At 51.7% G+C, this 27790-nt stretch overlaps 1 protein-coding gene and 1 long non-coding RNA gene across 2 annotated transcripts; both read left to right on the top strand.

Moving 5' to 3' along the window:
- The first annotated feature begins 849 nt into the window (after positions 1-849).
- Positions 850-9311, top strand: LOC131492646 (liprin-alpha-1-like). Its single transcript, XM_058696356.1, has 5 exons — positions 850-1656; positions 3185-3331; positions 4921-5055; positions 6611-6694; positions 9087-9311. Exons 1-5 carry the CDS (start codon positions 1531-1533, stop codon positions 9279-9281), a joined length of 687 nt encoding a protein of 228 aa, XP_058552339.1. The 5' UTR covers positions 850-1530; the 3' UTR covers positions 9282-9311.
- A 10075-nt stretch (positions 9312-19386) lies between these two features.
- LOC131492660 (uncharacterized) lies at positions 19387-27179 on the top strand. The gene is made up of 2 exons (XR_009252221.1): positions 19387-19488; positions 26530-27179. It is a non-coding gene; the product is annotated as an uncharacterized LOC131492660 (long non-coding RNA).
- Positions 27180-27790: the final 611 nt, after the last annotated feature.

Raw genomic sequence — 27790 nt, 5'->3', positions numbered from 1 at the left:
ATTGGGTATGGTTGAGTCTGATTGAGCCAGGTGTTCAGGCTAAGACAGCAGCTTTTGACTACCGTCAGCCTTTCCCCGCTGCCGCTCCACAAGCCTGCTTGCCAGACGAGGCCAGAGGCTGGGGATGGGCAGCAGGCTTCTCGGCCTGTTGCTCCCGAGTCAGCAGAGCTCCTGAGTCCTAGACCTGCCAGGCACCTGCAAACGTCTGTCCCCTTGAGTGTCGGTCCCTCCGAAAATCCCCGGGACTCCTGTGGGTGGTGAGGAGGGGACTGGTGTGTGTGATGCTACTTGAGGGTGGGTGGGTGCTGGGACTCTGGAGGGCCACGGAGGCCTGGTGTGCTCTGGTAAAGACCCCCTGTGTCTCTCCACTTTTGTCCCCTCTCCGACCCCAGGAGTGTGCAGCTCTCGCTGCAGAGCTCCACACCTGCAGGGAGCAGCTCGTGCAGAGAGAGGAGGAGATCGCCAACCTGAAGGCGGAGAGAAACAACACCAGGGTCAGTAGGCGCACTGCCAGGGTCTTTCAACACAGGACACCATTCAGTCCCCTTGTCCACATGTCCCCATGGAGTTGGCTGGGACCTATTGTTCTCAAACCTTGTTTGATCCGTGAGGAGGAGTGAGGCTATTTTAACACATTCGAGGGGATGGCTCCCTACCTGGGCACTGAATTGAAGGGATTCAGACTTGGTTTTGCATTTGGTGAACTTGAGGCCCGGAATTGAAGTTGTTCTTGAAACACGCTTTTCCTTTTGCCTCTCCCGCTAGGTGCTCCTGGAACACTTGGAGTTCCTAATCTGCAGACACGAGAGATCTCTCAGGAGAACATTGGTGAGGCGACAGGCAAAGACTCAGGCCGGTGTGTCCAGTGAGGTGGAGGTGCTCAAGGTCCTCAAGTCCATATTGGACAACGACCAAACGGAGGATGAAACGGTGTGCCTAGCCACGGTGGTTCTCAATTTGTGCACATGCTGTGTGTTATACGCACGCTTTGTGTGTTTGTGTGACTGGAGTTTCCTTTTCATCTTCTTGAATTCTTGTGAGAAGACAGGTCTGTATGGTTAAAAAGCAGTAGTTGGTGGAAATGTTGTGTGTATCGATTGGCTAGTACAAATTGCATAATGTGATTTATTTCGGGGAAGATTTGTCTCCAATGTAAAATGGAAAGCTGTTAACAAGCAAGTTTGTGAACAGGAGCATCCGTGAAAAACCTTACCAGCATTCTGTCATGTTATTTGAGGCGAAGGGGATGTTAGGGTAACTGTATAGTAAGGACTAATGAAACACCTCTGTGTACAAACTCAATCCCTTTGTTTCCAGGTAAGAGAGCAGTTACGTGTGGCACTGGAGGGGTGTAGTTTCGTAGAAGAAGAATTAGGGGCCACACGCAGAGTTCAGCTCCAGACATCATCACAGGATTTGATTGGAGGGGGTTTCCTTTTTATGCATTGTTTTTAAAACAACATATGAAGACTAGCAGTGGGGGCCCTCACATGTTGCTTCCCTTTCTGAGTTTCCAAGGTGCAGAGCCAGATGAAAGAGCTCCTGGCTACCCTGTGCACTCTCATGGCCAAGCTGGAAGAGGACCTAGCCATATCAAGGAAAGACCTCATCCGTTCTGAAGCAATGAACAGCATATTACAAAGAGATGTCCGTGAAGTGAGTGTCGGTTGAAATGGCCACGCCGTCGTCTAGCCAAACGTGGGGTGTTTGGTTCGGCCTTGCCCAGTGTGTCCTTCGTCTCCCACGGGTTTTGAACGTTTGGAGTTGGGTAGAAGTAGCAGCAGAATGGGACGTGACTCCGGGGCCTGGGCGGGCTGCCTCCCCGTCTGCGCGGTGGAATCTGTCCTCCCTGGGCTCTCCCCTGCCGAGGCCTGGCGGGCAGGTGGCGGAGTGCCCTCGGGTGTGGAGTGTGGGCCACCTGAGCTTGGCCCATGCCATGCTCTCGGTCCGTTTTGGGAACACACTCGGCACGTGGGAACCAGCGTGGTGCTGCCAGGTCGCTGCCGGGGGCACGACCGTGCGAGGGCGGCTCTCCCGAGGGGCCGTCACGGCCGCCTCTGCCGCCCTGCCCTCCTGCCAGGGGTTCCGTGCTCCTGGTCGTGGCGGTCAGAGTGAGCGAGGGGCAGCCCGCTGGTCCCGGTGTAAGGTCATGGAGGAGTGCGGCCGCTTCTACACGTGTGGTCGTCGTGGATGGGAATCTGATCCTTGTCACAGAAACTAGTAAGGGTGGGATGGTTGCTCTGTGCCTCCTCCTGTCCCTGTGAGCTGCCCTTTGTGGACAGTCCCCGCACACCCCACCCCCAGCCCGTCAATGCCACCTCGGGAAGACCCTGTCAGACCCTGTCAGACCCACGTGTACGTGCACGAGCAGTCTGTTTAGTACCTTAGTGTGGGTGAGGCCGTGTCCGAATTTAAAACAAAAGTATTTGCAGAAATTATATAACCCATTCAGTGAAGTTGTTGTTTGGCAAAGGTGGGGGGAGACCCCGCAGCAGAGTTCAATATGCAGAGAGTTTAGAAAATCATTTCTTAGGACTCATCACTTTCACTCTTGAGACTGCTGACATAAATTGCTTAGTAAACACAGAGGGCTGGAAGAGGAATCTCTCGGGTGGTGGACAAGAAAGGCAGGGCAGGACGGTCTGGTTTCATTTGCAGTGTCAGATACCATGGGATACAATGTTGTTACAGGGTTAGGCTATAGAAGATGACTTCCAGTTATATGCAAGGTGGAGTTTGGCTTCCTTTTGTTAACACTGCTGCTTCAACTTTGTGGGAATTGGATGAGATTTCCCCCACCTTTTCCCCGGAGAGGGGATGGTGTCTCATGGTGCGTGCCTCCAGAGGCAAGTCGCTGTTCTGTGGAAAGCTCAACGGTGTCCGGAGGCAACCGAGGTTGTGACTTCCGGGAGATTTTATTATCCATTTGTCTTTGAACACATGGGAAAGAATAAGCCTGGGTACCTGGCCAGAATCCCGAGCAGCCTCCGCACTGTCGGCACAGAGCCTGACGCGGGGCGCCAACTCACAAAGCGTCACCGGCTGAGCCACCCAGGTGCCCCGAGGATGCTACTTTTCTGTTTGTTTGGGAAATGAGAATTTCGCCCAGTTTTTGTGTCTGGAGTGTGTTAATGTGTCGTACGCTGATTCTTTCCCTGTTTTCCCTCTGAAATACCTGCTGTAGGCCATGGCCCAGAAGGAAGACATGCAAGAGAGGATCACTACCCTTGAGAAGCGCTGCCTCAGGGCACAGCAGGAAGCCACCTCTCTGCAGGACCTCAAGGATAAACTTGAAAACGAGATCGCAAAGAAGGACTCTCTGCATCGACAGGTCGTTGGTTTCGTTGAACTTCATTCCACTTTTATTAATTACAAGTCAGGTTAAGGACCAAGTGTCAATGTCAAGGTTTTAGGATCTTAGAATCTTGTGTTGACCAGCGGGGTTACTTCAACGTCCAGGGTTTAATTCTTTCGAATTTTATGGAAGCATGTTATGGGGCTACCCTCCTTGGTTCCTTCCTTGTCTTGTCTTAAATGCACGTTATTCTGTTGCCCGTTAGCACTGTTTCCAACTGAGCAGGGAGTAGCCGGGAATGTGTAGGCACTGGCCATTTTGGTTAGTACTTGAGATCGGGGGGGATGGCAGGTGCAGAAGCACAGTCTGGAGTGAGGATGTGAGACCCTGTGTTTTGGGAAGCCGCACGGCTCTTCCTTGGTTGTCTCAGGTCATCCGGCATTGAACAGGAACACCGCATCCAGCTTCTTGGAAACAGAGTGAGTTTGCCTGGTGTGTTTGTCAAATGTGTCAGTCGACCCAAAATGATAATCAAAGTGAAAGACTAGGAAGCCATGAAAATGACATTGAGGAATGCTGTTTGATGGCACGTAAGATGTTCCAAATCATGAGTGTAAAAGGCAGATCGTGAAATACTTTGTGTACAGCATGTGATTTATATTCTGAGGGTTTTAAAGCATGAGACGCAGTCTGTATATACACACAGAGCTATATGCACTCAGAAGATGGAAGGAGTCTGTGGGAACAAACGTTAACCTGGCAAAAACCTCACCTTACACATGATTTTTAAAATGACTTTATATGTTTTTAATGCTTATTTATTTTTGAGAAAGGGAGCCAGAGTGAGAGAGAGAGAGAGAGAGAGAGAGAGAGAGAGAGTGAGCATGAGCAGTGGAGGGCCAGAGAGGGAGACAGGGAGACACAGAATCTCAAGCAGGCTCCAGGCTCTGAGCTGTCAGCACAGAGCACGAGGCGGGGTTGACCCCATGAGCTATGAGATCATGACCTGAGCCGAATTGGCCGCTTAACCGACTGAGCCACCTCGGCTTCCCTAAAAGTCCTTTAACAAAAACTCTCGTGTCTAAGTTTTCCACGTTGAAGTTTTCCACGTTTTTGGTCAAGAGGGAGAGTGCTTTTGTTGAATAATGGTACACTTCCAAAAAGAACTCAACTGGCATCAGGCATGCTCTCAGAAGCTCTGTGCTGGCTGATGTGCCCACCTCAGAATGTCCTATGGAGCGAGCCCTCGGACCACAGTATAAATATGTTCACGAAGGGTTAGGACCGAACCCTTCCCTCCTTAACTTGTCAGGAAGAACGAGCAAGCTCCTCCAGAAGATGGGTTTTCTTTAATGTGTGGGAACTTTGTCTTTTGAAAGACTTCTTTGAAGATACTGAAGAAGAGCAAAGAGTTTGGCAAGACATGTTTTGCGTAGTGAAACGAGGACCAAGGCAGTGGGTGACTCCTTGCAGACAGGAAAGGTTTACTCTGAAGCACCTCCCAAACTGTTGGCTTCAGTCAGAACGAACAGTAGATCTCTGCATTTAGCTTTTGTTTCACTTTATTAAAAATGGAAACGGAGAGAAGACTTGCTACACTTTGATGCTTTGCCTTCATTTCCTAGACTGCGGATCAAAACCGCCAGTTGCAAGAGCGCCTGGAGGTGGCGGAGCGGAAGCTGCAGCAGACCCCGAGGAAGGCCAAGTCGCTGCCCGAGGTGGAAGCCGAGCCGGCCCAGAGGGTGGCCACCCTCTGCAAGGTGGGGCCTGCCTTTCCTTCTGGGTCCCATGGTGGGAATGTCATTTTCATGGCGGTCCGTTCTTGTATCTCATTTCTCACCGGTAACGTCGGCGTGCCAAATTCCGCGACCCAGCTGAGATCTGTTTTCGGTGCTACTTTGTCTGAGATCGGAATGCTTTTCAAATGGCAGGCATCATCCTCAGTTTTGTTCCCTCCGGTTTTGTCCGATGTGTTCTGTGTGCCGTTGGCTGCATCTAAGACTCACTGCTTTTCAGAGTTAAGTCAGCGACTCAAAGCTCAAGGTAGTAGCCTTGGGTAAGAGAAGGACAGGGGTGCCTGGCTGGCTGAGTCAGTGGAGCTTGGGACTCTTGATCTCAGGGTCATGAGTCTGAGACCCCGTTTGGTGTAGAGCTTACTGAAGGAAAAAAAAAACCAAAAAAGCATAGAATTTTTCCGAGAAATGAGAAAATCCTATCCTCTTTTCAACACAATCGTTTTTATTTAAAAAATTCTTAAATGTTCATTTATTTTGAGACAGACAGAGAGAGCGAGCATGGGCACATACATGAGCAGGGGAGGGGCAGAAAGAAGGAGATAGAATGCCAAGTAGGCTCCATGCTATCAGCACAGAGCGTGACACAGGGCTCGAACGCCCAAACCTTGAGTTCATGACCTGAGCTGAAGCCAAGAGTCAGAACCCGACTGACTGAGCCACCCAGACACCCCTGTAAGAAATAAATCTTTAAGGAATTCACTCGGAGGTTCAACAAATAGAGTCGAGGAACGTGCCAGACACAGTCCCTGCCCTCCCAGCTCTCATAGCCCTCACCACCCACAGAGGAAGGCAGCAGTTGAAGAGGTAGTTTCCAGACATGATGTGGTCGGTGCTGGGATCGAGTGATGCACACAGGACGAGGGAGCACATGACTGGGCAGCCAGTCCGTCCTTCCGGAACCTGGGCTGAGGGAACCTGTAGCAGGGAGCCTGTCGGTGCTTCTCTGTCACCGGTTCCAGTGCAGTGAGGGTCCCAGTGGGAAGGGGGTGGTGTCATCACGGGATGCTGACCCTCAAGGCTGCCATCAAGTCGGGCAGGCGGCATTGGGCACCCATAAGCCCAGGCTCCAACAGAGCCTCTCCTCCTTTGTGATCTGCATGTCAAGTCTCCGTTTGTTTTCTCGCCTGTCCTCTCTCCTGTCCCTGGTCAGCCGTGTAGCCCGACTGTTTGTCTTTGGACACTCTGCTGCTGAGGAAGCTAAATTGTTGGAAGTGACTTCCCAGCTTAGGAAGCTAGCACGCCTGTTTGCTCTTTCTGCTTGCTGCTTCCTCCTGTCCGTGCTGAGTGGCCAGGGGTGTCTCCCGGGGGACGAGGCACTGTCCAAGGATCCGGGACCCGGGGTGGGGACGAGACCGTTGCCTACCCCCGGTCACCAGCATGGCAGCCCACTGCTTCCCACTGGCACGCATGAGGCCTGTAGGGACTGTGAGCAGGCGGAAGGCCGCTCACAGCATGTCGTGCGTAGGCACAGCGTGTGGTGTGGGGCCGCCAGCTCTTCTGACCCCGCTGTCGCCCACAGGCCGAGCAGAGGCGTGGCAACATCGAGGAAAGGCTGCGCCAGATGGAGGCCCAGCTGGAGGAAAAGAACCAAGAACTGCAGCGGGTACGTGTGCGAGCAGAGCAGCCATGCACCTGGCAGTGGTTGAGGATGAGGCACAGGCTGGGGGTCTGGGGGTAGGGAGTGGTCCCTTGTTTCCCACTTCTCCCCATGTGGACGCCAGGCCCCTTCTCGGTCCCATCAGGGGTACAGTGGACTCTTGTGCGAGTTGGATGCTACTGAACACTCCTAGCATGTGGACAATGTTCTCTGGACGCTGGGGCCCCGGAGGCAGTGCTGCCTAGGGGTGGAGGCACCCGCACAGCCCACTGTGCCCACCAGCTCATTAGCAGCTACTCACGGTTGACGCGGGACCTCGTGGGTGTCCCTTGGCCAAAGCGGAGGTACTGGCCTGGGGTAGGGCAGCCTAGAGGAGGGGTCTCCTTCCTTAGGACATGACACTGAGGTCCTGAAATCAGGTCACGGGCCTGACCTTGGTCCCCACATCCTGAATTTCTACTTGAGATGAAAGGCACAGGTCAGGGTAGATGTTCCTAAGAAGAAGAATAGCGTAATCGAGCCTTGACGAAAGGGAGGCCCGTGTCCCTTGAATCCCCTGAGATTTTTCCCTGCGGTAGCTGGTCAGACGTCAACGTGAAACACCCAGGAGACAGAGCAGGCAGCGGCCTCCCCATCTTGGGACGTCCATCCAAGGCCATCAGGTTTTGTTTTCACCAGAAAACTCGAAACACTCACCCTTAACTTACACCAGAAACTCGTGTGCTTGGCCCTCAGGGTCAGAGAATAAAACATGAGTTCTCGCGGAGTGAAGCTTCTGATGCCAGCGTGAGGGCTCGTGTTGGCCGACCCCAGCCTGCCATGCCACATGCACACAAGCGAGCACAACCAGACGCTAGCCTCTTGGGCCGAGAATTCGACCTCACCTACTTAGAGAAGCACTTCATTGCCTTTAGGACTGTATGGTAGTTTGGAGGGACAGGTGTTGAGATAAGGATTCTATTATAACTGAGACAATCCGACCCCAGCCTGCCATGCCACATGCACACAAGCGAGCACAACCAGACGCTAGCCTCTTGGGCCGAGAATTCGACCTCACCTACTTAGAGAAGCACTTCATTGCCTTTAGGACTGTATGGTAGTTTGGAGGGACAGGTGTTGAGATAAGGATTCTATTATAACTGAGACAATTCCAAGGACACTTTTAAGCTGTTTTGCTTGAAAAATACTTGGGTGCTGATCCCTTCTTGTGGGGTGACCAGGGTCTTTTCCAAGTGATGGCCGTTGCTGCGTGTTAGGTGAGGTGGTCGTGCTTTCTGTTGCCTGCTCCCAAGGAAAGAGGTGCCAGCAGGTGTGGCTTAGAGATGAGGAAGCCCGAGCATGGAGGGACTGTCCATTGCCTAGCCTGCGGGTGTGTCCTGTGGGCTCTTCCTCCTCCCTGGGCCCCCCGACTGCAGGGCACATGTGTAGTCCGTACCCCACGGCCCTCCGCCCGGCAGGAGCCCCTGAATCCTGCCGGCCTGTCCTCGGCGCTTCTGTTTTGGGTTAATTCAGGAGATGCGGCAGAAACGAGTTTTTAAACCAGACGATTGATGAGAGTTGTATATAACACAGACCCGTGAACTTTGCGGTTACGTTCGGAAATTACTTGAGGTAATTTGTTATGAATTTCTAATACAAGTTCCATTACAAAACGTTCAGGAGATGTGGGAATTTCACGAAAAACAGGTGAAAGTCTTTCTCACCACTGAATCTTTCCCAAAGTGGATTTTTTTTATCTTTCGGTTTTGTCAATGGATTCATTTCTTTCCCCCTGAGGCCAGATCCGAGCTTCTGTTTCCGCCCCGGAATATTCCTCCTCCTGTGTGTAGATAAGCTGATCCCCTTAAGAATATGCTCTTTAGGGGCGCCTGGGTGGCGCAGTCGGTTAAGCGTCCGACTTCAGCCAGGTCACGATCTCGCGGTCCGTGAGTTCGAGCCCCGCGTCAGGCTCTGGGCTGATGGCTCGGAGCCTGGAGCCTGTTTCCGATTCTGTGTCTCCCTCTCTCTCTGCCCCTCCCCCGTTCATGCTCTGTCTCTCTCTGTCCCAAAAATAAATTAAAAAACGTTAAAAAAAATTAAAAAAAGAATATGCTCTTTCCTGCATGTACATCTGCCTCCTGAGCCCATCTGAGAGCTAATAATGAGGACATTCGTGAGGGCCCATGTGTGTTTTGTTTCCCAGAAACAAAGGCACCTGCTAAGTGATGACCCCTGGGAAGCAGGTTCCTGCGTTTCTGTGTCCCGGGAGGTCGGTGCTGGCAGTGAGGCACAAGCACGCCCAAGAGTGCCGTGGGAAGGGGCAGCCGAGGATGGCGTGCGTGTGGGTCGCACCGCTGGTCATTCGCACGTCTGAGCCGATGTTCGCACTTTTGCTTCAAGCCTGCGTCTTCTCTTTCAGGTAAGGCAGAGAGAAAAAATGAATGAAGAGACTAATAAATGTCTGTCGGGCACTATTGACCAGCTCCTTTCCGAATCTGACGAGCGTCTTCAGCGTCATCTTAAGGAGAGAATGGCTGCTGTGGAAGATAAGGTAGGACATGAGAGACAGCGGCTGAGTGCCCCCGTCCTCACAGAGGAGACGCTCACGTTGTGATCCTGAGGAGCAGCGTGGAGCAGAGGCTAACAGCCACTGTAGAAAGTAGAAATGATTCTTTCACGCGGAAAACTGCAGGCTGTTACCCACTGTCTGTGTTAAGTTCCCAGTGTCCTGTCCCTGCCCGACGTATGTGTGCGGGAAGGTGCGTCTTACTGTCTAGAAGAGGAGTATGGTCTGGGGAGGGCCCGAGAGTAAGTATGTTAGGCTTTTACTAACTGAGAGGTAAGGAGTAAGCTAGCTTCATGCTAATCAAAGATGGGCCCAGAAACAGCCATAGGCAGTATATAACTAAGGGGAGGGGCCGTGTGTCGATAACCCTTTGTTGATAGGACCCGGCAGTGGCTGGATGTGGTCAGCAGGCCCTCGTTGGCCACCCCTGTGCTGGAACCTTCAGCCTGGTTCTTGTCTGGGGAGCTAATTTGTACCTCTTTTGTCCAGACGGACCGGTAGGAGTGCGCAGTTCTGTCAAGCATTTAAGCAGCTGAAAACAGAGTTTCTCCTGTTCCATCTCCTGCCTTTCCTCTTTTCATCTGGGTTGGAAAGAGTCTAAGCCTGGACTCTTACACCATCATAACGGATACACTTGAGGTGTAACGGGAGGGAAGCAGTATCATAGGATCTCTGTGAGAGAAGCTCTGGTGGTGACAGTTGGGTGCGGACCTGATACTACCGGTTCTGGTGACACCTGTGTCCCTGTAGATGAGCCCAGAATCTTCCCTAAGATGGGCACTTGGAGACACCAGTGAGCAATGCTAATTACACGACACACTTGTTTTGGGTAAAACCCATTATGAGGTGCGTTATTATACCCCACGTGAGGTTCTACCTTGATCACTGGGGCCAGCCTTTAGGTAGAATAGTTGTATGTGAGATTGGAATTCTATGTACGAAACTTAGGTCAGGTTTCCCAAGTGACTGAGGCATCACAGACCCTAAAAGCTAGTACGAACCAGTGTACCTGCTGCAAGTAAACTTAGGAACTTGTCATACTTACAGTCAGACAGTGATCCGTGAAGAAATTGTACATGGACAAAGCATGAGGAAAGGCTGTTACTGCAGTTTCACAGACAGCATTTCACTCTGTGGTCATGTGACCCTGTTCGTTGGTATGGCCATCCACTCCATGCCTTTTCTGTGGTGCTGCGTTATTGTAAAGAGAAACGTAGGCGTGCTCTAGCATGTGGAACGTTTGAAAGAATCAACACTAAAGGACTGTACCTTTCTCAGAAGTCTCCGTTAGGAGAAGTGGGCAATCTGAAAAAACAGTTACAAGAAACGCAACGTGAGAAGGTATTTCCATCTCTCAATCATTCAGTGATCCCTTGAGACTGGAAAGGAGCAGGTGACCTCTGGGGCTGACACTTCCTCCAAGGCGAGCCACCACTGTGCTTTCAAGGGGCCCCACGCTCGCAAGTCTGAATGGCACGCATGTGGCGGAGTTGGAGCTGTGCAGCCTATGGGGTTCAGATTTCTGAGTCCCTTCGGGGGTCCGCTCGAAAGCTAAAATGTTCACGCAAACCTTTCGTTGAGTGCAGCGTTGCCCAGCAGGAAGGTAACAGGTGACACGGGTGTCATCCCAAGGATTCTCGCGGCTGCATTGGAAATGGTCAAACAGACGGGTGATGTTAGTTTTCATGTAGCCCGATGCAGGCAACGTGTTACTGTATCATGTAAATAGTATAGACATGAAGGAGCTACTCTACAATGTTTTTCCACATTCAGTCCTTGCAACCCACGGGCCGTCTCACAGTTCCATCCCCTGTGGTTGGGACCAGCCCCACTTTGGGCACTCAGTTAGCCACCTGCGGCGGTGTCTGCTGCCTGGGACGGCACTGCCTAGGGCGTTGTTGTGTGACCGAAGGTCCTCTTCGGTTTTGCTCCCTGGTGCTGCGTGTGCAGACATGAGGCTGGGCTGGGGAGGGTCCACGAAGGAGCACGTGCCTATTGCACAGAAGGGCTATTCCCCCACCGCCCAGAAAGTCCTGCTCCTCTCTACATAATTAGGAACAAGTGTTAGTGGCTCGGTGTTTCTCCTCTGTAACCTTGCTAGGCCTGTGACCTAACTGTTCAGTAGGGTTTAGGACGTTCACTTGGTGATCTGGGTGTTTACTGGAGGACTCTTGGAGACAATGGTCTTGGGGTTTGTAACTGCTGAATTTCCCCATCGTGTAATGAACCTACAGTGTTGTATCAGTTTCAAGTAGACAGCATACCGTTTCACCAATTGCACGCGTAACTCTGTGCTCACCACCATCACTGTGGTCACCGTGTGTCACCATACAGAGTCCTTAGGGTATCACGGACCGTATTCCCTGTACGGTGCTTTTCATCCCCGAGACGGCCTTATTTGATATCTGGATGCTTATGCCTCCTAATCAGCATCACCTCTTTTGCCCACCGCCCCTACTCTCCTCTCCTCTGGCCACTACCAGTTTGTGCTCCGTGTTGAACGGACTCTTGAGGCAAAGAATCGTTAACCTTGCTTGCAGTGAGTGTCGTTGTCATTTGCTGCTTTGCAGGATCGGCTTCTACAGAGCATGGAAGCACTGAGGGCTGAATTAAAGCGGGCAAGACTGAGAGGCTCTTCGCTTCACCACGGGTATGACATTTCCCGGGTCACAGATGTGTTTGAGATGCGGCTGGGGGCGGCTTCCCTCTGTCACCAGTATGACCTGAACCAGCTCATGGTTCCAATGTAGAACCGTGGGTGTGCTATGGTATGACCCGAACCGGATCAGAGTTACACACAATAACCCTGAGCGTGTTGTAGTCTGATGCGATCCATTTTCCAGGTACCACCTAACTGATGATGGGGCGGGGCTGGGGGGGACACTGCCCTTCACCGTGCCTAACATGAACCACCTCACAAACACATATGTTAGCACCTGCTGTGTATCTTCCAGAGGAATCCTTTGGCCGAATGGGCAGAGTGACTGGATGTAGCTCAGGGAGCCGGTAGCTTCGTAGTTGGCAAGAGGGAGAAGTACAACCTCATTGCAGAGGTTAGGTTTGGAATCTCAGGAGACCGGGAGGCATGACAGAGCTCACAGCCATGGGAGGAGGCGTGGAAGTTAGGGAAAGTTCTGTTCGTGTTTGGGTGGGTTTATTTGCGGCCTCCCTCCACCGAGTGTGGCAGTGATGGGGTGGGGCTAGGAGGGGTCCAGCGTGCCAGATTCGGACCCAGCGTCCCCGGAAGCTGTGGTCCCTTCGGTAACACCAGTGGGGTCACCATGGGAGTGGACACGTGGCCATGGTTGTGAAGGTCACCTTCACATTGGTGGGGTTAGCACAGTGCTCCCAGTTTCTTAGCTTTTTGAAAAGAGTGGAGAATGACATGTAATCGCTTTAAGTCTTTTGGGACATTGGTGAGTCGCCTGTGAGGGAGCGGGTCAGCCGGCTTGTGAGCTGCGTCCTGCAGACAGTAATTGTCAGCAGGTATTAAAAGGTTTGCTTGCTTCTTTGTAAGAAATAGGTACCAGGTGAGAGTCATTCTGGTGTGACAGTGCCTCGAGTAGCTGACTGGGCCCCCTTAGGTGCAGGCTCCTGCTCCAAAAGCAGGCCCACTCAGGCCGCACTGGGATTTGTGCAACGGAAGTCAGCTTCTCTTCTTTTCCAGAGAGCAAGGAGCCACTGGACTCCCGTGCAGGGTTCAAGTGTGGAGGGTGAGCCCGTGGCTGAGGCCGGGCACGTGGGCTGGCGGGTGCTCCTTCACAGTTGCTGACCGCTTCGTGCCCAGAGCCTTTGCTGAGGGGAGCAGCTGACAGCCCAATTAAGTGACTCCACCCTAGGGGCTCGGGGCTCCATGGAACTTTTCTGGAGACTTCTGTGGCCAAGGGGGACATTTGTCTGTTAGTCTAACTGCACAGAGGCCAGAGACGCTTTTGCCTCCTGTGTACGGGAGCTGCGAGGTGTGGTTCCCAAGGATCCTGCCGCGGATGCCCCTGGGGCGCCCGAAAGTGGCTGGTGGAGGAAAACCTGGGGTCACCTGGCATCACAGCGAGGGCCTTGGCACACGTGGTCCGATGGCAGGTGAAGGCAAGAGGGACGTATAGGAGTGCTTCCCGGTCAGTTGGGCAGGAGGTGGTGCAGACACGCTGGATGACAGCTTGACTGGGGGCAGGCGCTGCTCCACCTCGGGGACGTCTGGGCCGCGGGGATGCGTTGCACCTGCTGGGCCCGGGAGACCCTGTCTCCACAGGACCCGGCTAGCGGGCTTGCACTGGAGCCAGGGGCAAGGATGCCTTCCTTGGAGACCTTTTTCTGTGACCTCATTTTCCTAATTGACGGGTTTTGGCCTGGCTGACAAAGTCCCCTTTTCTTTAGATAACAACCTCGGTGTGTGTGTGCGTGTTTGTTGATTGTTTCCCTCCGTATTTCAGGCGGACGCACGTCGGCAGCATCCCAGCTTCCAGGTTCCGTCTGGCGGACAGCCCCACGGATGCCAGCAGCAGCAGCAGCGCGGTGTTGCAGCGCCACCGGAAAGGCCGTGTGGCCCGTCTGCGACATGAGCCTTCCAAGGCAAGGATCTCCATCCTCTGGGGGCTCTCGTGGGACCCACCTGCCAGCTCCAATGTCACCTGCCTTTTCCTGTCTGTGAGGCTCTTCTGGAACTAAAGGACTGATAGGCTGCTTTCTCCTTGCCGCTTCCCCCATTCTTCTTTTGCTGCCTTAGAATTTACTTTTGAGAGCTTTTGTTCTTTCTTTGTATCAAGTAGCAATGTGGATTAAGATAGGACCTAGTGTTAAGTACAGCACAATGCAAATTAGTAAGGGTTTGAAACGCTAATGAAGGTTAAATGAACACGTGTATTCATCCTTAAACAACAAAGAATTCACCTTTGGAGTCTAAGTACTTTTGTCCTTTGTCTCTTCGGCTGCGTATATTTTTATATATTTGTGTAAGTTTTGAGCACCTGTAGTCATGGAACAAGTTTGGTGCAGACATCGTCCCAGAGCTAGGGTGCAGCATGACTGAAAAACCCAGATGAGGGGCGCCGGGTGGCTCAGTCGGTCAAGCGTCCGACTGCTGATTTCTGCTCATGTCACGATCTCTGGGTTTGTGAGATCGAGCCCCGGAGCCCCGCAGTCCCGCATGGGGCTCTGTGCTGACCGCGCCTAGAGCCTGCTTGGGATTCTCTCTCTCTCCCTCTCTCTGCTCGTCCCCCACTTGAAATAAAACAAAGAAAGCAATAAATAGATAAAAAGTCAGAGGATAGGCCTGCACCCCTATGTGTGCACGGTGTAGTGAGAAGAGACCAGCAGCGAAAGGGAAGTAAAGGCGATATGTGTGTTAGTAATCTATTTCTGTTTGACAGATGATTGACAAGTACCTAGGTGGGCACCTGTGGATAGCCCCAGAGTCCAAGGGTGGGTCTCTGGGCACTGCCCAGTGTGGCAGTGGAGAGAGAGACACAGAACTGGCAGAGACCAAGCGGTCACGACAAGGTGGAAGGAGCTCAGTGAGCCAGGTGCTCAGGGAAAGGGAGAGCGGTGGCCTGGTCGTGCTGGGTGGGGCCAGGCAAGGTGGAGGCCGAGGAGCACGGTGGTCTGGTCCAGGAGCCCTTGCGCTAAAGCCCACTCGCCAGAGTTCCAGAGTCTGTGTAGACACAGTAGGGGCAGCTTTCTGGAGGACTTGAACTCTGGTTGGGAGCAGAGACGCAGTGCTAGCTGGAAGGAGACACAGGGTAAAAGTTCTGTGGTTTGTGTTTTGTCAGTTTGCTGTTTTGCCCTGGAGCGTCTGTGGTCAGTCGTGGCTGGCTCGTGTTGTTTCTCCTGCATCTTCATTTGTCAGTAGATAGTGGGGTTTTGCCCCAATAGTGATAAATTGTCGTTAGCGTATCACTGTATAGTACAGGTGGATACGGGTTTGATCTAGGTAATAATTTGTAAACGAAGTGTTTCTTCAAAAGACATAAGGCACTGAGCATAGCTGAACGGAAGCTCGATACAGACAGCACGCTTTGCGGAGCCGACGCTCGTGTTCAGGACTCCAAATCTCATGGGCTTACTGAGCACAAGTACTGCCTTCTACACTGAAACTCAGGACTCCTACAAGTGAAGCTGTCACCTGCCCCTAAGCCCGTTTTTATCACGTACCTGCCCAGGGCACCCTCCTGTAACCAGCACAGTGATTTGTGAGAGGTTGTCACTCAAATTCTAGGTCAGGATTTCACATTCACGTCCAGCAGGGCATTAACAGAGTGGGTTTGTTTGGTGTTATACAAGGTGTTGCGGGAACTTCGGCATCCCCTAGGGTGATACTGTAAAGGTGTAACTTGGTTTTCAACAAGGAGAACAGTTACAGGAAAGTTTAGAATAGGCACCTGTTAGATGTCTTTGTTCGGCAGGATGCCATGTTTTAATGAGTTGTGTATGTTGTAATGGAGTTTTACGTCCCTGAGTGATAATTGGTAGCGTCTCTGGTAAACACACGTTTACATGTGTGGTGGCACAAAGTTCTGCTTCCAGTCGTGGTTGTTTCTAAATCTTCTCTCAATTATATCCATCCTGTTGTTCTCTTTAAAATATGTTTGCTCGTTTTGTCTTGGAAATTTTAACTTCCTAGTGTGCAGTAAATCTGATTTCTCTTCCTTTCTTTGCATGCCTCTGTCAGCCTAGTGATGTAAGGAAGCATCGGAGGGAGCGAAAGGGTTTCGTAGTGCAACCTAGCCGTGTTTGTCTGTGGTGTGGGGGAGAGTGCCCGTCTCTTCACAGTGAGCACCACAGCTGGGTAAGGACGAGCGGCTGGCGTGTGCGGGGAAGTACAGGAGCCACTGGGGACTCGAGCGTGGCGGCCGGTTTCCACGGTACCTGCGACGGCCACCAGAGCTCGCCGTTGTCTCTCGTTTGTGTCTTGCTCGCTGCGCTGCGTACTTACTTCCATGAGACATAGAAGTTTCTAGGAAGAGAAATTACTGAAGCAGAGCCATAGACTTTCGATTTCGGGATAACCGCTTTTGACAGCCGTAGCCAGTAGCATTCAATGAGCTCTTCGGGTTCGCCACCTGGTGTGTGCAGTGGTTTAGGATCCTGTTACCTGGCCCTCACAGACATCCCCGCGAGCCACAGCTTGTGTGGTTAGCCCATTTCCAGATGTGCAACCAGAGCCCGAGAGCCGGGGTCCTGTGCATGAGGACACTTTGCAGGGCAAACACTGGCCAAGAAACCACTCTGCCACATACCCCACCTTTGCTCGGGCGCCCTTCTCCCATTTACAGTGCCCCTCACTGGGACAGGACACCTCCTGTGTCCAGGGGACAATGATGTGGGTGTGCCCATTCTCAGGGGAAGCGCCGTGCCTCGGGTCGGAACCCTCGACCAGAGAGTCCGCCTCATAACTGGGATGCCTTGCTTCCTGGATCGTACCCCCATCCCAGACCTTCCCAGCCATGTGCTGACAGGGCCGTGCCTCTGATACAGAGCTGGGCGGCAGCTGGGGGAGCCCCTCCACTGCAGAGATGGTGTGTCCGTTCAGTTGAATTCTCGCGTTCAAGTGCCAGTTCGGTCACTGGTTGTTTTGTGACCGGGGTGTATTAATCACCGTCTTTTTCTCCTGCCTTGCCCTCCTGGTAAGTGAGGACAGCGAAAGAATCATGGCCCTTGGGGTGTCCACACACTGCCCATCGGTGCACGGTCCTCAGAGATCAGGAGCTCACATCGGCGACGGGGCACAGGGCACGCCCTGCATTCTGCTGGCTCGTGCTGCCTTTTCCTCTGTGGCAAGCCTTTCTCAAGGAACAGAGGGTCATGTGATGAACACCCAGGCAGGACGGCCTGCTCCCCCAGCTCACTGATGGCTACTTGGAGGGCTCTTTGGAGGTTTTGGGGGATGAAGTCTAGGTGTATGTGCAGTGGGTGTCAGGTCCATGCGGACAGGGCCAGCACGGGCATTGCACTTCCCAGCCTTGCGGGAGTCTCCCGTTTTGGCTGAGACTGAATTGGCCCATAGGCACAATTCTGGCAGGACCCAGTGCTGGGCGGGGGCCTGTGTGTGGACTGCGCTGCGACACAGGGGAGGGTGTGCTCCCGGAACCCTCCGTCTCTGCTCACCTCATAGCCTGGTCGCTAGTGTGGCTGCCTGTCCTGTTCCGTTTTGGCGTTTGTTTTCTCCATATCCTTGCTTCCACCTGGGTATGAAATCTACTTGCGTGAAGCAAGTAGCAAGCAAACCCTGTTTGGATTTCTGTGGATAATTTGTAGCCTGTTAAGGTAGCCTTTTGTTGTCTGATGATTGTCATGGAAATCAGGAGAGGAGGCAGGTGTCTGTAATTGTTGGTTATGCTTGTGTCTTCCCTGAGCTCAGCTCCACTTGGTGCTGACCGCCATGGGTGTCCCGAGCCCCATGCAGCTTCGGAGGTCCTGGTACAAACCCAATTGGCTGTGCCTGTCTCGCGAGTCCTACACGTGTGTCTCATGAGATCCGGCCCTGCCTCACCACCAGGACCTGTCAAGGGTCATAACGCTGGCGGGTCCGTGGCCCCACGGTCCTTTCCAGGGCCCACAGCCACATAGCCGCAGACCCACAACCTGTGACAGAAGGAAAAATGGAGTCAGAAGGGGTTCATTTGTCGTGACGGCAGCCAAGGGACACTGTGTCTCCACCGTGTCGAGCAGACTGTCTGTAAGCTGCCGATGAGTCCGTCAGTTTGTAACCTCAACCGAAATGTCCCCGAGAAGCAGAAGTCAGACCCGAGTGTGGGGTCAGGGGGTTGGGTGCCTTGTCATTTTACACACGTCCCTGTAGATTCCAGCCTTGCATCGCTACCAGAAGTGACAGTGGATTAGGCCACAAGCTCGCTCCATTTCCCCCAAACAAAGAGCTTTGCACAATCGTGCATGGGAGGGCTCCGTGCTCACCAGGGTTTGCCCTGAATGGCGTCAGGAAACAAGCACCTTCCTTCTCAGCTGGCCGTGGTGTATGGTGACATGGTCTGGGTCTCCGCCTCTACCTTCTGTGGCCGGGCTCCTGGTGGTTGGAGGTCCTGGGGAGGGTACACCCCTCGGTGCAGATGGGCTGGGGGTCTCAGTGGGCCCACTGCCCGGACGCGAATCCACCCTTTCGCCTGGCGTTATGTCGATCCTAGGAAGTCGTTTTGGACGCTGCACAAAGCACAGCTCATAGCTTTTCAAATGAGTTGCTGGCTGTCATTTCAGGGCTGTGCTCCTCTGTCTGGGTGCACGGTGAACTCATGTCACTCTCCTCTCCACCCCACAGTTGCTGCCTTTGGAGGAAGAGTCACAAGATAGTGTGGCAAGGACACGATGTGAACCATCAGCTCCTTCTTCCCAGAGGTCCCTGAGCTTGGACAGGCTGCAGCAAGGGGCACTGCCCAAGGCCAGCCACGAGGACATCAGGGACGCCACAAAGTAAGGGGCACAGGCATCGTAGGAGATATGCCTGTGGGCTGGTTTTCAGCTCTGAGAACCCTTTGATCTCTCCATGGGGGAGAAAGGGTCGGAACAGCGATTCCAAAGAAAGGCCAATGAACTGAGTTTACGTGCACGGTGTTCTTGGGATACCTGCCTGGGTGCCCTGGGTGTGGCCAGCAGGGCAAAAGGCAGGTGGGAAAGACCAGAGTCTTGTGATGCTGGTGGCTGTAGGGCAACCTCGTTTGCTCAGATCCTACACACCAGCAGTCCTGAGACCTGCCTTTTCCTCCCGGTGGATCCTGGGTGACATGCTCCCTAGGGCTCCTCTCCTGGGCTGCACTGTGCCCTGTGGGGTTGTCAGGAGCCATGTTCTCTTCCCCCCACCCCCACCAGGCAGCTCCAGCAGCCTCTCTGTTACTCGCACCACGTCCTGGGGTGGCTCAGGTGTGCATGTCCTCCGTGCTCCCGGGTCACGGCCAGGGAGGGGTGCTGAGCGTTCTCCACCCAAGGTGCTTGGACTCCAGATATACTTGGGAGGGAGACAGTGTCAGCTCCCAGGGCGCAGCCCTCCCTAGAAGCTGGGGGATTGTGCTTCTAATCACGTGGGGCGGTGTGTCGTGTGACGAGCATGCGTGGAAGATGCTCTCCTGTGCGTCCCCCAGTTCCACAGCCTCTCAGGATGGCCCCTTGAGCAACCTCAGCAACACTAGCAATAACGAGGACTCACTGAACAACGCGCCCAAGAAGAAGGGCATCACAAAATCCATCCGCTGGTTGCTCACCAGAAAACAAAAGGTCCACCCCAGCCACGCTAGCGACGAGCCTGCATGACCAGGTTGGTGTCCCCTGCGTGTTTGCAGCGTGTGGGTGGTCTTACTGGCCTCATTCCTCTAGATCCGTGGTGTCTCTGCCTGCAGACCCCTCCCCGTGTCGGGAGACCTCCCGTGGCCGTTGACACCCCCCACCTCCCCTTTCATCACTCTGCTTCCCCACAGCCACTGAATTGGAGCCACTGAATTGAAAACCCTTCCCAAGGTGCCCTGGGACTCAGCAAATTGGGTGGACAAGCTGAAAAACACCAAAACTTTAAAAAATAAGCATTGTGTTTCTTGTCACCTTGCTGAGCACTTTTCAGCTGTACCTGTTTTGAAAGCAGTAGCTGTTCGTTTGCTCAATATAGTCTATAGCTGCAAAGCAGTATTATGTCCTCCACGGACATAAAAAGGCCTCCAGGGCCTTTTGCTCCTGGAACCATGCTGGGAAAATTCGGTCCCTTGGATGTTGCCAGTGTGTTTTCTTCCACATCCTTATACTTTCTGTAATGAAAACATTAAGATTCGTGGTAGTGCCGTCTGGCTCTCACACCCACTGCTCCCAGAAATGTGTATGTCTTGTAAGTCCAGAGGTCACAAAAATTGGCCAAAACATTTCACTGTGTTTCCTCCGTTTATTTTGTCATCTTCAGGAGGTATGGTTATGTACTTGGTCATATGAGGACAGCGTTTATTGAGTTGTTTGCCGCAGCATTTGATTCAGTTTCACAGAGTGTGTGTAAGTGACTTTCTCCGGGGCTGAGATGTTCAAATTGCTCACTTGGGTTCTGTGTTATCATAGGTATAATGCAGTGTCTGAGAGTGGATCATACTGTGGTCTCTGTGGACACGCATGGCCAGTCCCAGAAACATACGGTTGACCCTTGAACAGCCAGGGTTTGAAGATCAGGTCCACTTATAGGCAAGTTATGTGTTTCCATCCAGTAGAGTGATGTAAATGTATTTTCTTTATGGTTTTCTTAATCACATTTACCTTGTTTTATGAAGGAATGTAGCATATACACGTCACTTATAAAATATGTGTTAACCGACTGTTTCTGGTAAGGCTTCTGGGTACAGTGGGCTATGAGGAGTGAAGTTCTCAGGGAGGTGGCGGTGAGGTAGAGCCCCATAAGGCTCCACGAAAGGTGCCTAGTGTTGACAATGTCCGCCTGGGAGAATGAGTCTCAGTCACGGCCGTGGTCACGTCGTATTTGATGGCACGATTCTTGTTACGAACGACCACCTCACTGCTTCATTTACGTCCTAACTGTGAGATGCGTGTTGTCAGTCACAGGTTAGGAGACCTCATACGTGTGCCTACTCCCTGTAGAATTCCGCAGATTTCTCAATGTCTTTGAGTGGGCTCTAACTGTAAGGCTGGGAAGCACTCACCTGAGGTTTCCATTGGAGCAGGTGATTGGAAAATCTTGTGTGGTGTCGAGAATTGAGTCCTTGAGGGAAATCGGGACCCTGTTCAGTAGGCCTGGTCCCTGGCGGCCACAGTGCTCGTCCATCTTACCGCACGGAGGAGGCAGAGTTCTGTAACCGGGAGGGGCGCAGCCACAGCAAGGAATTGGGTGTCTGAAAGCTGAGGAAGGAAGTAACTAACCACAAAAGGCAGACGAGTCTTCCATGCCTCCAGGATGTGGGCTTGTAACTCTGGTTCCTCAGCACAGAGTTCGGTGCTGGGGGCCGATTGAAAATCCAGAAGCGAGGGGCGTCTGGAGGGCTCGTCCGGTTAAGGCTCCGACTTCAGCTCAGCTCATGATGTCACGGTCCGTGGGTTCGAGCCCTTTGTCGTGTTCTGCGCTGACAGTGTGGAGCCTAGGTTGGATCCTGTCCCTCCCTCCCTTCGTCTGCCACTCCCCCACTTTCTTGCTGTGTCTCTGTCTCTGTCTCTGTCTCTGTCTGTGTCTCTCTCAAAAATCAATAAACTTGAGAAAAAGGGGCAGCGGGGATGGCCCAGTTGAAGGATAGCCTAGCTGTGATTGAGTTATTGTGAATCACAAGAAAAGCCAGAAGCCAACCTTTGGGATACACGTTGTGTATATACATAATTTAATTATAAGGTATGTAACAGAGAAATGTAATAAGGATCTGCAAGTGTTTGAAGCGTGTCCATGCGTTTGAACAACTGCTATTTTACCTAGTGAAAGACCTTGGAAATGAATTGGGTAAATGTGTTTCCTGTAGTGTGTACTTCCTTTTAAATCTCTTCACAGTTGACAGAAGCAGTCTTTCACCAGAAGTAACTAGTGAATCATCTGGTGATTTTTCCATGTCTCCTAAAGCAAATGCAATCTTTGTTACTTTGCATGAACGTGAGGTATCCCGTCACAGTCTCTTAATATGCTGGGGAGTCTTTTCAGGTCTCTCTGATTTTCAACTGAGTCCACAAAGCGGGCTTTGCGATTAGAACTGAGACGTTTGTGTTGAAGTGACAAGGTGCCCAGGCACGGGGCCAACAGTGTTGTCTGACGGGAGGAAGGTTTTCCAGAACACCCGGAGTGTGCAGCTGAAGCATAGGCTTGGGGCACACAGCAGAGATCCTTGTCCTGCATTACAGGGTGTGGTTGTGATGGAGAGAGCTTTTGGCAGCCACCGTGGCCATGGGTGTTGACTGTCGGCAGAGGTGCTGGTTTGGAGGAAGGACCCAGTGATTCGCTGGGTCCTATCGATTGGCCTTAAAGCGGATGCCAACAATCGCGTAGACAGTGGAGTTCACGGCACGTTGATGGCCTCAGATGGGACCTTCGATGTCACCGCCCTGGCGCTTCTGGTGCAGAACCCGACCCAGAACACACAGGTGACACCTGGCCGTCCGCACCCGCCCACTGCTCTCTTGCTGGAGACCCTGCAACCTGTATTGTAGCAAGGCAGCGTGTAGCTTCACCGCACAGCTAGTCCTCTCTCCCCAGGCCCGGTCTGTGCTGTGTGGCACGGAGTCCTCGGTGCTGCCTCCTCCTGCCTGAGCTCTGCCTGTCCCTTCCCCTCACAGGCTCGTGAGACTGGCGTGCATTTAGCTCTTATGTGGAGAGAGAAACACTCTTACTTTGTGTGCCACGTGGAAGTTTCATGGCTTCTATTTCTGATTTCCCAGTGGAATTCTGTTTGACTCATGGGCTCAATGGAGAATCAGGAATCTTTTGATCCTTCTACAGAACACTGAACACCTTTGGGAATGCCCTCAGTGTCCCCAGTGCAAATCCCCCTCCACGGCACCCTTGTCTAATTTCCCGGAGAGCATGGACCCCTCTCCCCAAAGGCCCATTCCTGTGGGCTTCCTGGGGGGCTCAGATGATTCGGCGCTCGACCCTTGCTTTGGGCTCAGGTCATGATCTCATAGTTGGTGGCGTCGAGCCCCAAGTCGGGCTCCGTGCCGACAACGTGGAGTCTGTTTGGGATTCTCTCTCTCCATCTCTCGCTGCCCCTCCCCTGCTTGTGCTGTCTCTCTGCCTCTCAAAGATAAGTAAATCAAGCCCATTAATGGACTCCACGTTAACATCTCTGATTGAAAATACACTATTAGGATTCAATGGATATTGTTTTGAGTTTGAAGTCTTGGTTTCAACGCAAGTGCAATATGTCGTCATCCTTTAGATTGACATAACTTTTGGGGTGTTTGCTCGCGATTTCAGGCTCGTGCTATCTTGGAATGGGAGTTGAACCACCTTTTGGTCATGGGGACTGACCAAAGGGTCGGTGAAATAAGTTTTCGGCCTAATGATATCTAAATTTGCGTTAACTGTTAAGTATTATATTTGGGGGTGCCTGGCTGGCTGAGTCGGAGGACAGCGTGACTCATAATCTCTAGGTTGTCACTTTGAGCCCTGTGTTGGGGGTAGAGATTTCCTGAAAGTAAAATCTTAAAAAAAAAAAAAAAAAAGTAACGTAGATTATTATGTTTGTAAGAATCATGTACCAGACTACTCTTCCAAATGTGGAGATAATTTTACCTTACAAGTTAAGCTTCACTCTTAATTTATTAACAAATGAGCTTTGGGGTGCCTGTGTGGCTCAGTTGGTTGAGTGTCTGACTTTGGCTCAGGTCAGGATCACACTGCTTGTGAGTCTGAGGCCAGCATTGGGCTGGCTGCTGTCTGCGTGGAGCCTGCTTTGGGTCCTCTGTCACCCTTTCCATCGGCCCCTCTCTCGCTCACACACAATCGTTCTCTCTTTCTCTCTCCCTCTCTCTCTGAAAATCTAACAAACAGGGGCGCCTGGTAACTCAATCATTTAAGCATCTGAGTCTTGGTTTCAGCTCAGGTCGGGATCTCACACTTCGTGAGTTTGAGCCTCCCATTGGGCTCAGCGGTGACAATGGCGATTCTGCTTCGGATTCTCTCTCTCCCTAGCTCTCTGCCCTTCCGCAACTCATACTGTTTCTGTCTCTTTCAAAAATAAATAAATGTACCTACAAAAACTTAAAAAACTACCAAACCAATGAGCTATTGAGAAACCAATATTTTAACAGAGGTGAGGAGTTTGGTTTCTTTCCTTTTGATATTTGACTTTTGATAGTCTTGAGAAATATTTTTCACATCATAACACGTTGATGGCAGCCTGGCAATAGAGCCTGTAAGTTGTGTTTGGGGGCGGCCGGAGGTCTCTCTGCAGTCCAGGGCCCTGTGCTCTGGGGGAAGGTTACAGTCGTTTATTTAAAAAGACACGAAGTGTTGATTTCTCCTTATACAACAGCAGGACTGATTTACTCCCACACCACTACTTAAGACTGTCTTCATTGCCATAAGAACACTCAAGTGTGACGAGAATAGGACATGTGAAAGGGTGTGGTGGGACCGTCCTAGCGTGTAGCACTGTCCGCAGCTTAAAGACTGTTTTGAAAACCAAAAGGTAGTATCTTCTATAGCAGGAAGGTGATTTCACAAAGACAGTGCGGCAGGTCCAGTCAGCCCAGGAGTGTCCTGACTTGTGCCCAGTCAGTGTCCTGGCACAAATACGGCCCTGCCTCCTTTTACCGCCTGAGGCATCCATCTGGGCAGGGGGCCCCCAATGGCTGTCAGGAATGGGGGTAAACAGCTGTAAACAAACTTGCAGAGTGCGGTCATTTTAAAGGGCTGGTAACCTTACTATATAGTTTTGGTTTTTATTTCACAATGTGTCCTGTAATTTCCCAGGATGATGATAGAAGCTTCAGGAGGGCACCTTCTTAGAGATAGCAATGTAGATCAAGACACTCTTGACTTACCTGCTGAGTCAGCAGAGACTCTCCCTGCAGACTTCTGGGTCACTTCCTCTCTGTCCTCTATGCAGCCAAAGAAGATGCTGCCGGTCTGTATGTGACGTGCTGCTCTGCCCCAGCCTCTTGGCGGAGGTATGGGAGGCTCTTGGGTTGGAATGTGAACACTGATGGAGAATGGCCGACTTAATATGTAACAAGGCGTTCAGATGCTGTGGCATGCTCAGGCTCGGATGATCTAAGATTACTCCTGACTTCTGCTTATCAAAGTTTCACAGTGATTGAGATTTTTTTAACATTTCTATCTGATGGAATATTAGCGTATTCTCTCCACTACTACAACTAGGCATCGTGGGTGTCCTCAGAGCTTTGGACCAGCCTCAGAGCGTCACTTGCAGAGCTACGTATGTGATGGGCAGCCCTGGCCCCTCTTTCACAAGATGGCAGATGGACACGGCGAAAGTGTTTTCATGGCCTCTACTGCCCCTTTGCTATTTGAGAGTGAACTCCCGGGGACTCCCCCGGCTGCTTGCGGGTGGAGAGAACCCCACTCAGAAGTGCCCCGGGAGCCCTCAGTGGTTGCTGCTGTGGTTTAGAATGTGTGGGGCTGTATTTGTGCCCTCATGTGCTATTTTAAGACTAACCGCATGCTGCGTTTGCACGCTGCCCCTTGTGTTGCTTGGAGCAGGCATAGTATCTGCACCACAGAGGCTGGATTCAGCCAGTCGTGTCTTAATCCTGCCGACGCCTCCTGTTGGTGAGTAGAGGGCACCGTCCGTGCAGGCCACAGTCGGACACCCTGTGTCCTGTCTGCGCAATGTCCATGTGAGCCAGGAGAGCCGCAGCAGGCTCACTTAGGGACTTTCAGAAATACACAGACACGCAGACGCACATAGACTCACAAACACATACACACACGCACACACACGCACACACACACACACACACACACACACGAGCTTCTCTACACCTGCTAAGAGGATTCTGGTGTTTGTGTGCTTACACTTAAAGAGGTTGGTGTGTTCTCAGTTTTTCCAGAGAAAACTGTATTTCCACTCTTTTCGTAAAAAAAGAAGTTTGGGTTCAGTGTCTGCTAATGTCTTTTTTGGTAGGGAGGCAGGATTGCTGTTGGAGCAGTAGGAAATTTTCCAGGTCTGAGCTGACCTTCCCGGTCGTTCGGGAGCAAGTGGCACTGGCCTTTGCCTGGTCTGGTGGAGCTCCCGGGTCAACAGGCCCTGGCTGGCTTGTTTTACGCACACCTTCTTGAATGGACCAGGCCCAAGAGGATTCTCGTCCTCACATGAGTGACACTGGTGGCCTCTCAGTTGAGAGATTAGCTTTTGAAAGCGGAAGCACATTGCCCTCTGAGGCGCTGAGTTTGAACATGGAGATTTCGGGTGTGGGCCCCGGAGCCCGGCCCTCTTCTCCCTGCTCTGAGGACCTCCAGGGGTGGGCTTTGTTCTGCTCTCATCCTGTTTTCCTGTCTCAGCCACAGTGTTTGATTGTTGGGAGCTCCTGGCTGGAGGCCAGGTGGAGCCTATGACACTTGAACTTAGGGTAGTGAGTTTGAGCCCCATTTTGGAGTGGAGATTACTTAAAATCCTGACAAAATAAAAGAATAGTTGATTGATTCCTTCATCTTGTTTTTTTTAATTTGGGAACTTTCAGTCTTAAGCCAGTAGGAACTCAATCGAATAATTCTCATTGATAATGCAAAATGCTTCATATTTTCTCTAGATTCTCAAATCTCTTCAGCCAGGAAGGTCTTTGGGGAGGGGGGACACGCGCTAGGCCCCACCTGGGGCCCCGGAAGGTGCTTTTCGGGCTGTCTTAAGACTGATTCTTTCCTTTTATCTTGCAGTTTACCCACACTGCTTCTCCCGATGGTCTTGCAGCACGCTGAGCCCAGCAGTGACTACATTTGAAACTTCAACCAGATCTTTCATCTGTTAATCCTTGTTATATGGACCCTGAGATATTGTATTACAGTGTTTGATTACTGAAAAATTCGTGAATAGGATAGAGAAACTCATTTAGCATTTAATGTTTCGTACATTTCTGTAAATTTGTCACTCCCTATAGAGAGTTCCTGACTTTCATGTATATCCGGGCTATAAATATCCTTTGGAATCAATTGATGTTCTTATATCTCAGTTTAGTCTTTCAAATGAATGTACTGTCATGGCTGTATGTATGAATCCTACGACAAATACGGTCTTTTATAACCTGTGCATGTATTGTAATTATCATTGTTTAATTGTTTGTTAAGAAACCCTGACAGAGAAAAGGATTTTACCATGTTTGTAAAATCACCGTGACACAGCCTGCATTATCCTTTACGAATGTCCCTTAGCTCTACAACCATGGTTTTGATATAAGCAGACTTAATTTGCAGCAATTGTCGCTGTATTTTAACGACTCACCTTAACTACACTTTTTCTAGCAAGAAATGCTTTCTTGTGCAGTGTGAAGAGATTAAAAATATCTGGTGTTGACTATCAGCTAAAGAAACTTGGAGTGGAAAGCTGATTGAAACACTGTGAAAATCTCCCAGGGCCGGTATGCTCTTTCTGAGCCTGGTCCCTGGGGGCCTGGGCGGTTTGCCTGGAGTGACCCGCACAACCTGGGAGCCGAGGCCCCAGAAAGCCTGGGTGGGGCAACCTGGCCACCTCTTCCCCGGAACCCTGCCCACCCCCTTCTCTCCCCCAGCCCGAACCTTAGACCCCTGGCAGCAGAACTCTCAGAGGACCAATCAGGGTGCACTGGTCTCCCACCTCGGGCCAGGGCGCTGGGTGCTCAGCACAGAGCAAGATGCAAGATCCTGGAAACGATGGAGTGCAACTCTAATAAAGGCCTTATTGTTCTTACGGAAATCAGCTGTTTAGATTTGTTTGTAAACAAGTTTAAGGAGTGGACCTCATTCTCCATTTGTAGATTTTATTTAATTTTTTTTATGTTTCTTTATTATTGAAAGACAGAGAGAGAGACAGAGCATGAGCATGGATGCCGCAGAGACAGGAGAAGACACACAATCCGAAGCAGGCTCCAGGCTCTGAGCTGTCTGTCAGCACGGGGCCGGGCGTGGGGCTCGAACTCACGAACTGTGAGATCATGACCTGAGC

The sequence above is a fragment of the Neofelis nebulosa genome, chromosome 13, assembly GCF_028018385.1.
Source record: "Neofelis nebulosa isolate mNeoNeb1 chromosome 13, mNeoNeb1.pri, whole genome shotgun sequence".
Classification (NCBI taxonomy): domain Eukaryota; kingdom Metazoa; phylum Chordata; class Mammalia; order Carnivora; family Felidae; genus Neofelis; species Neofelis nebulosa.
Note: the sequence above shows the minus strand (reverse complement) of the source record. Positions and strands in the feature narration are given on the sequence as shown.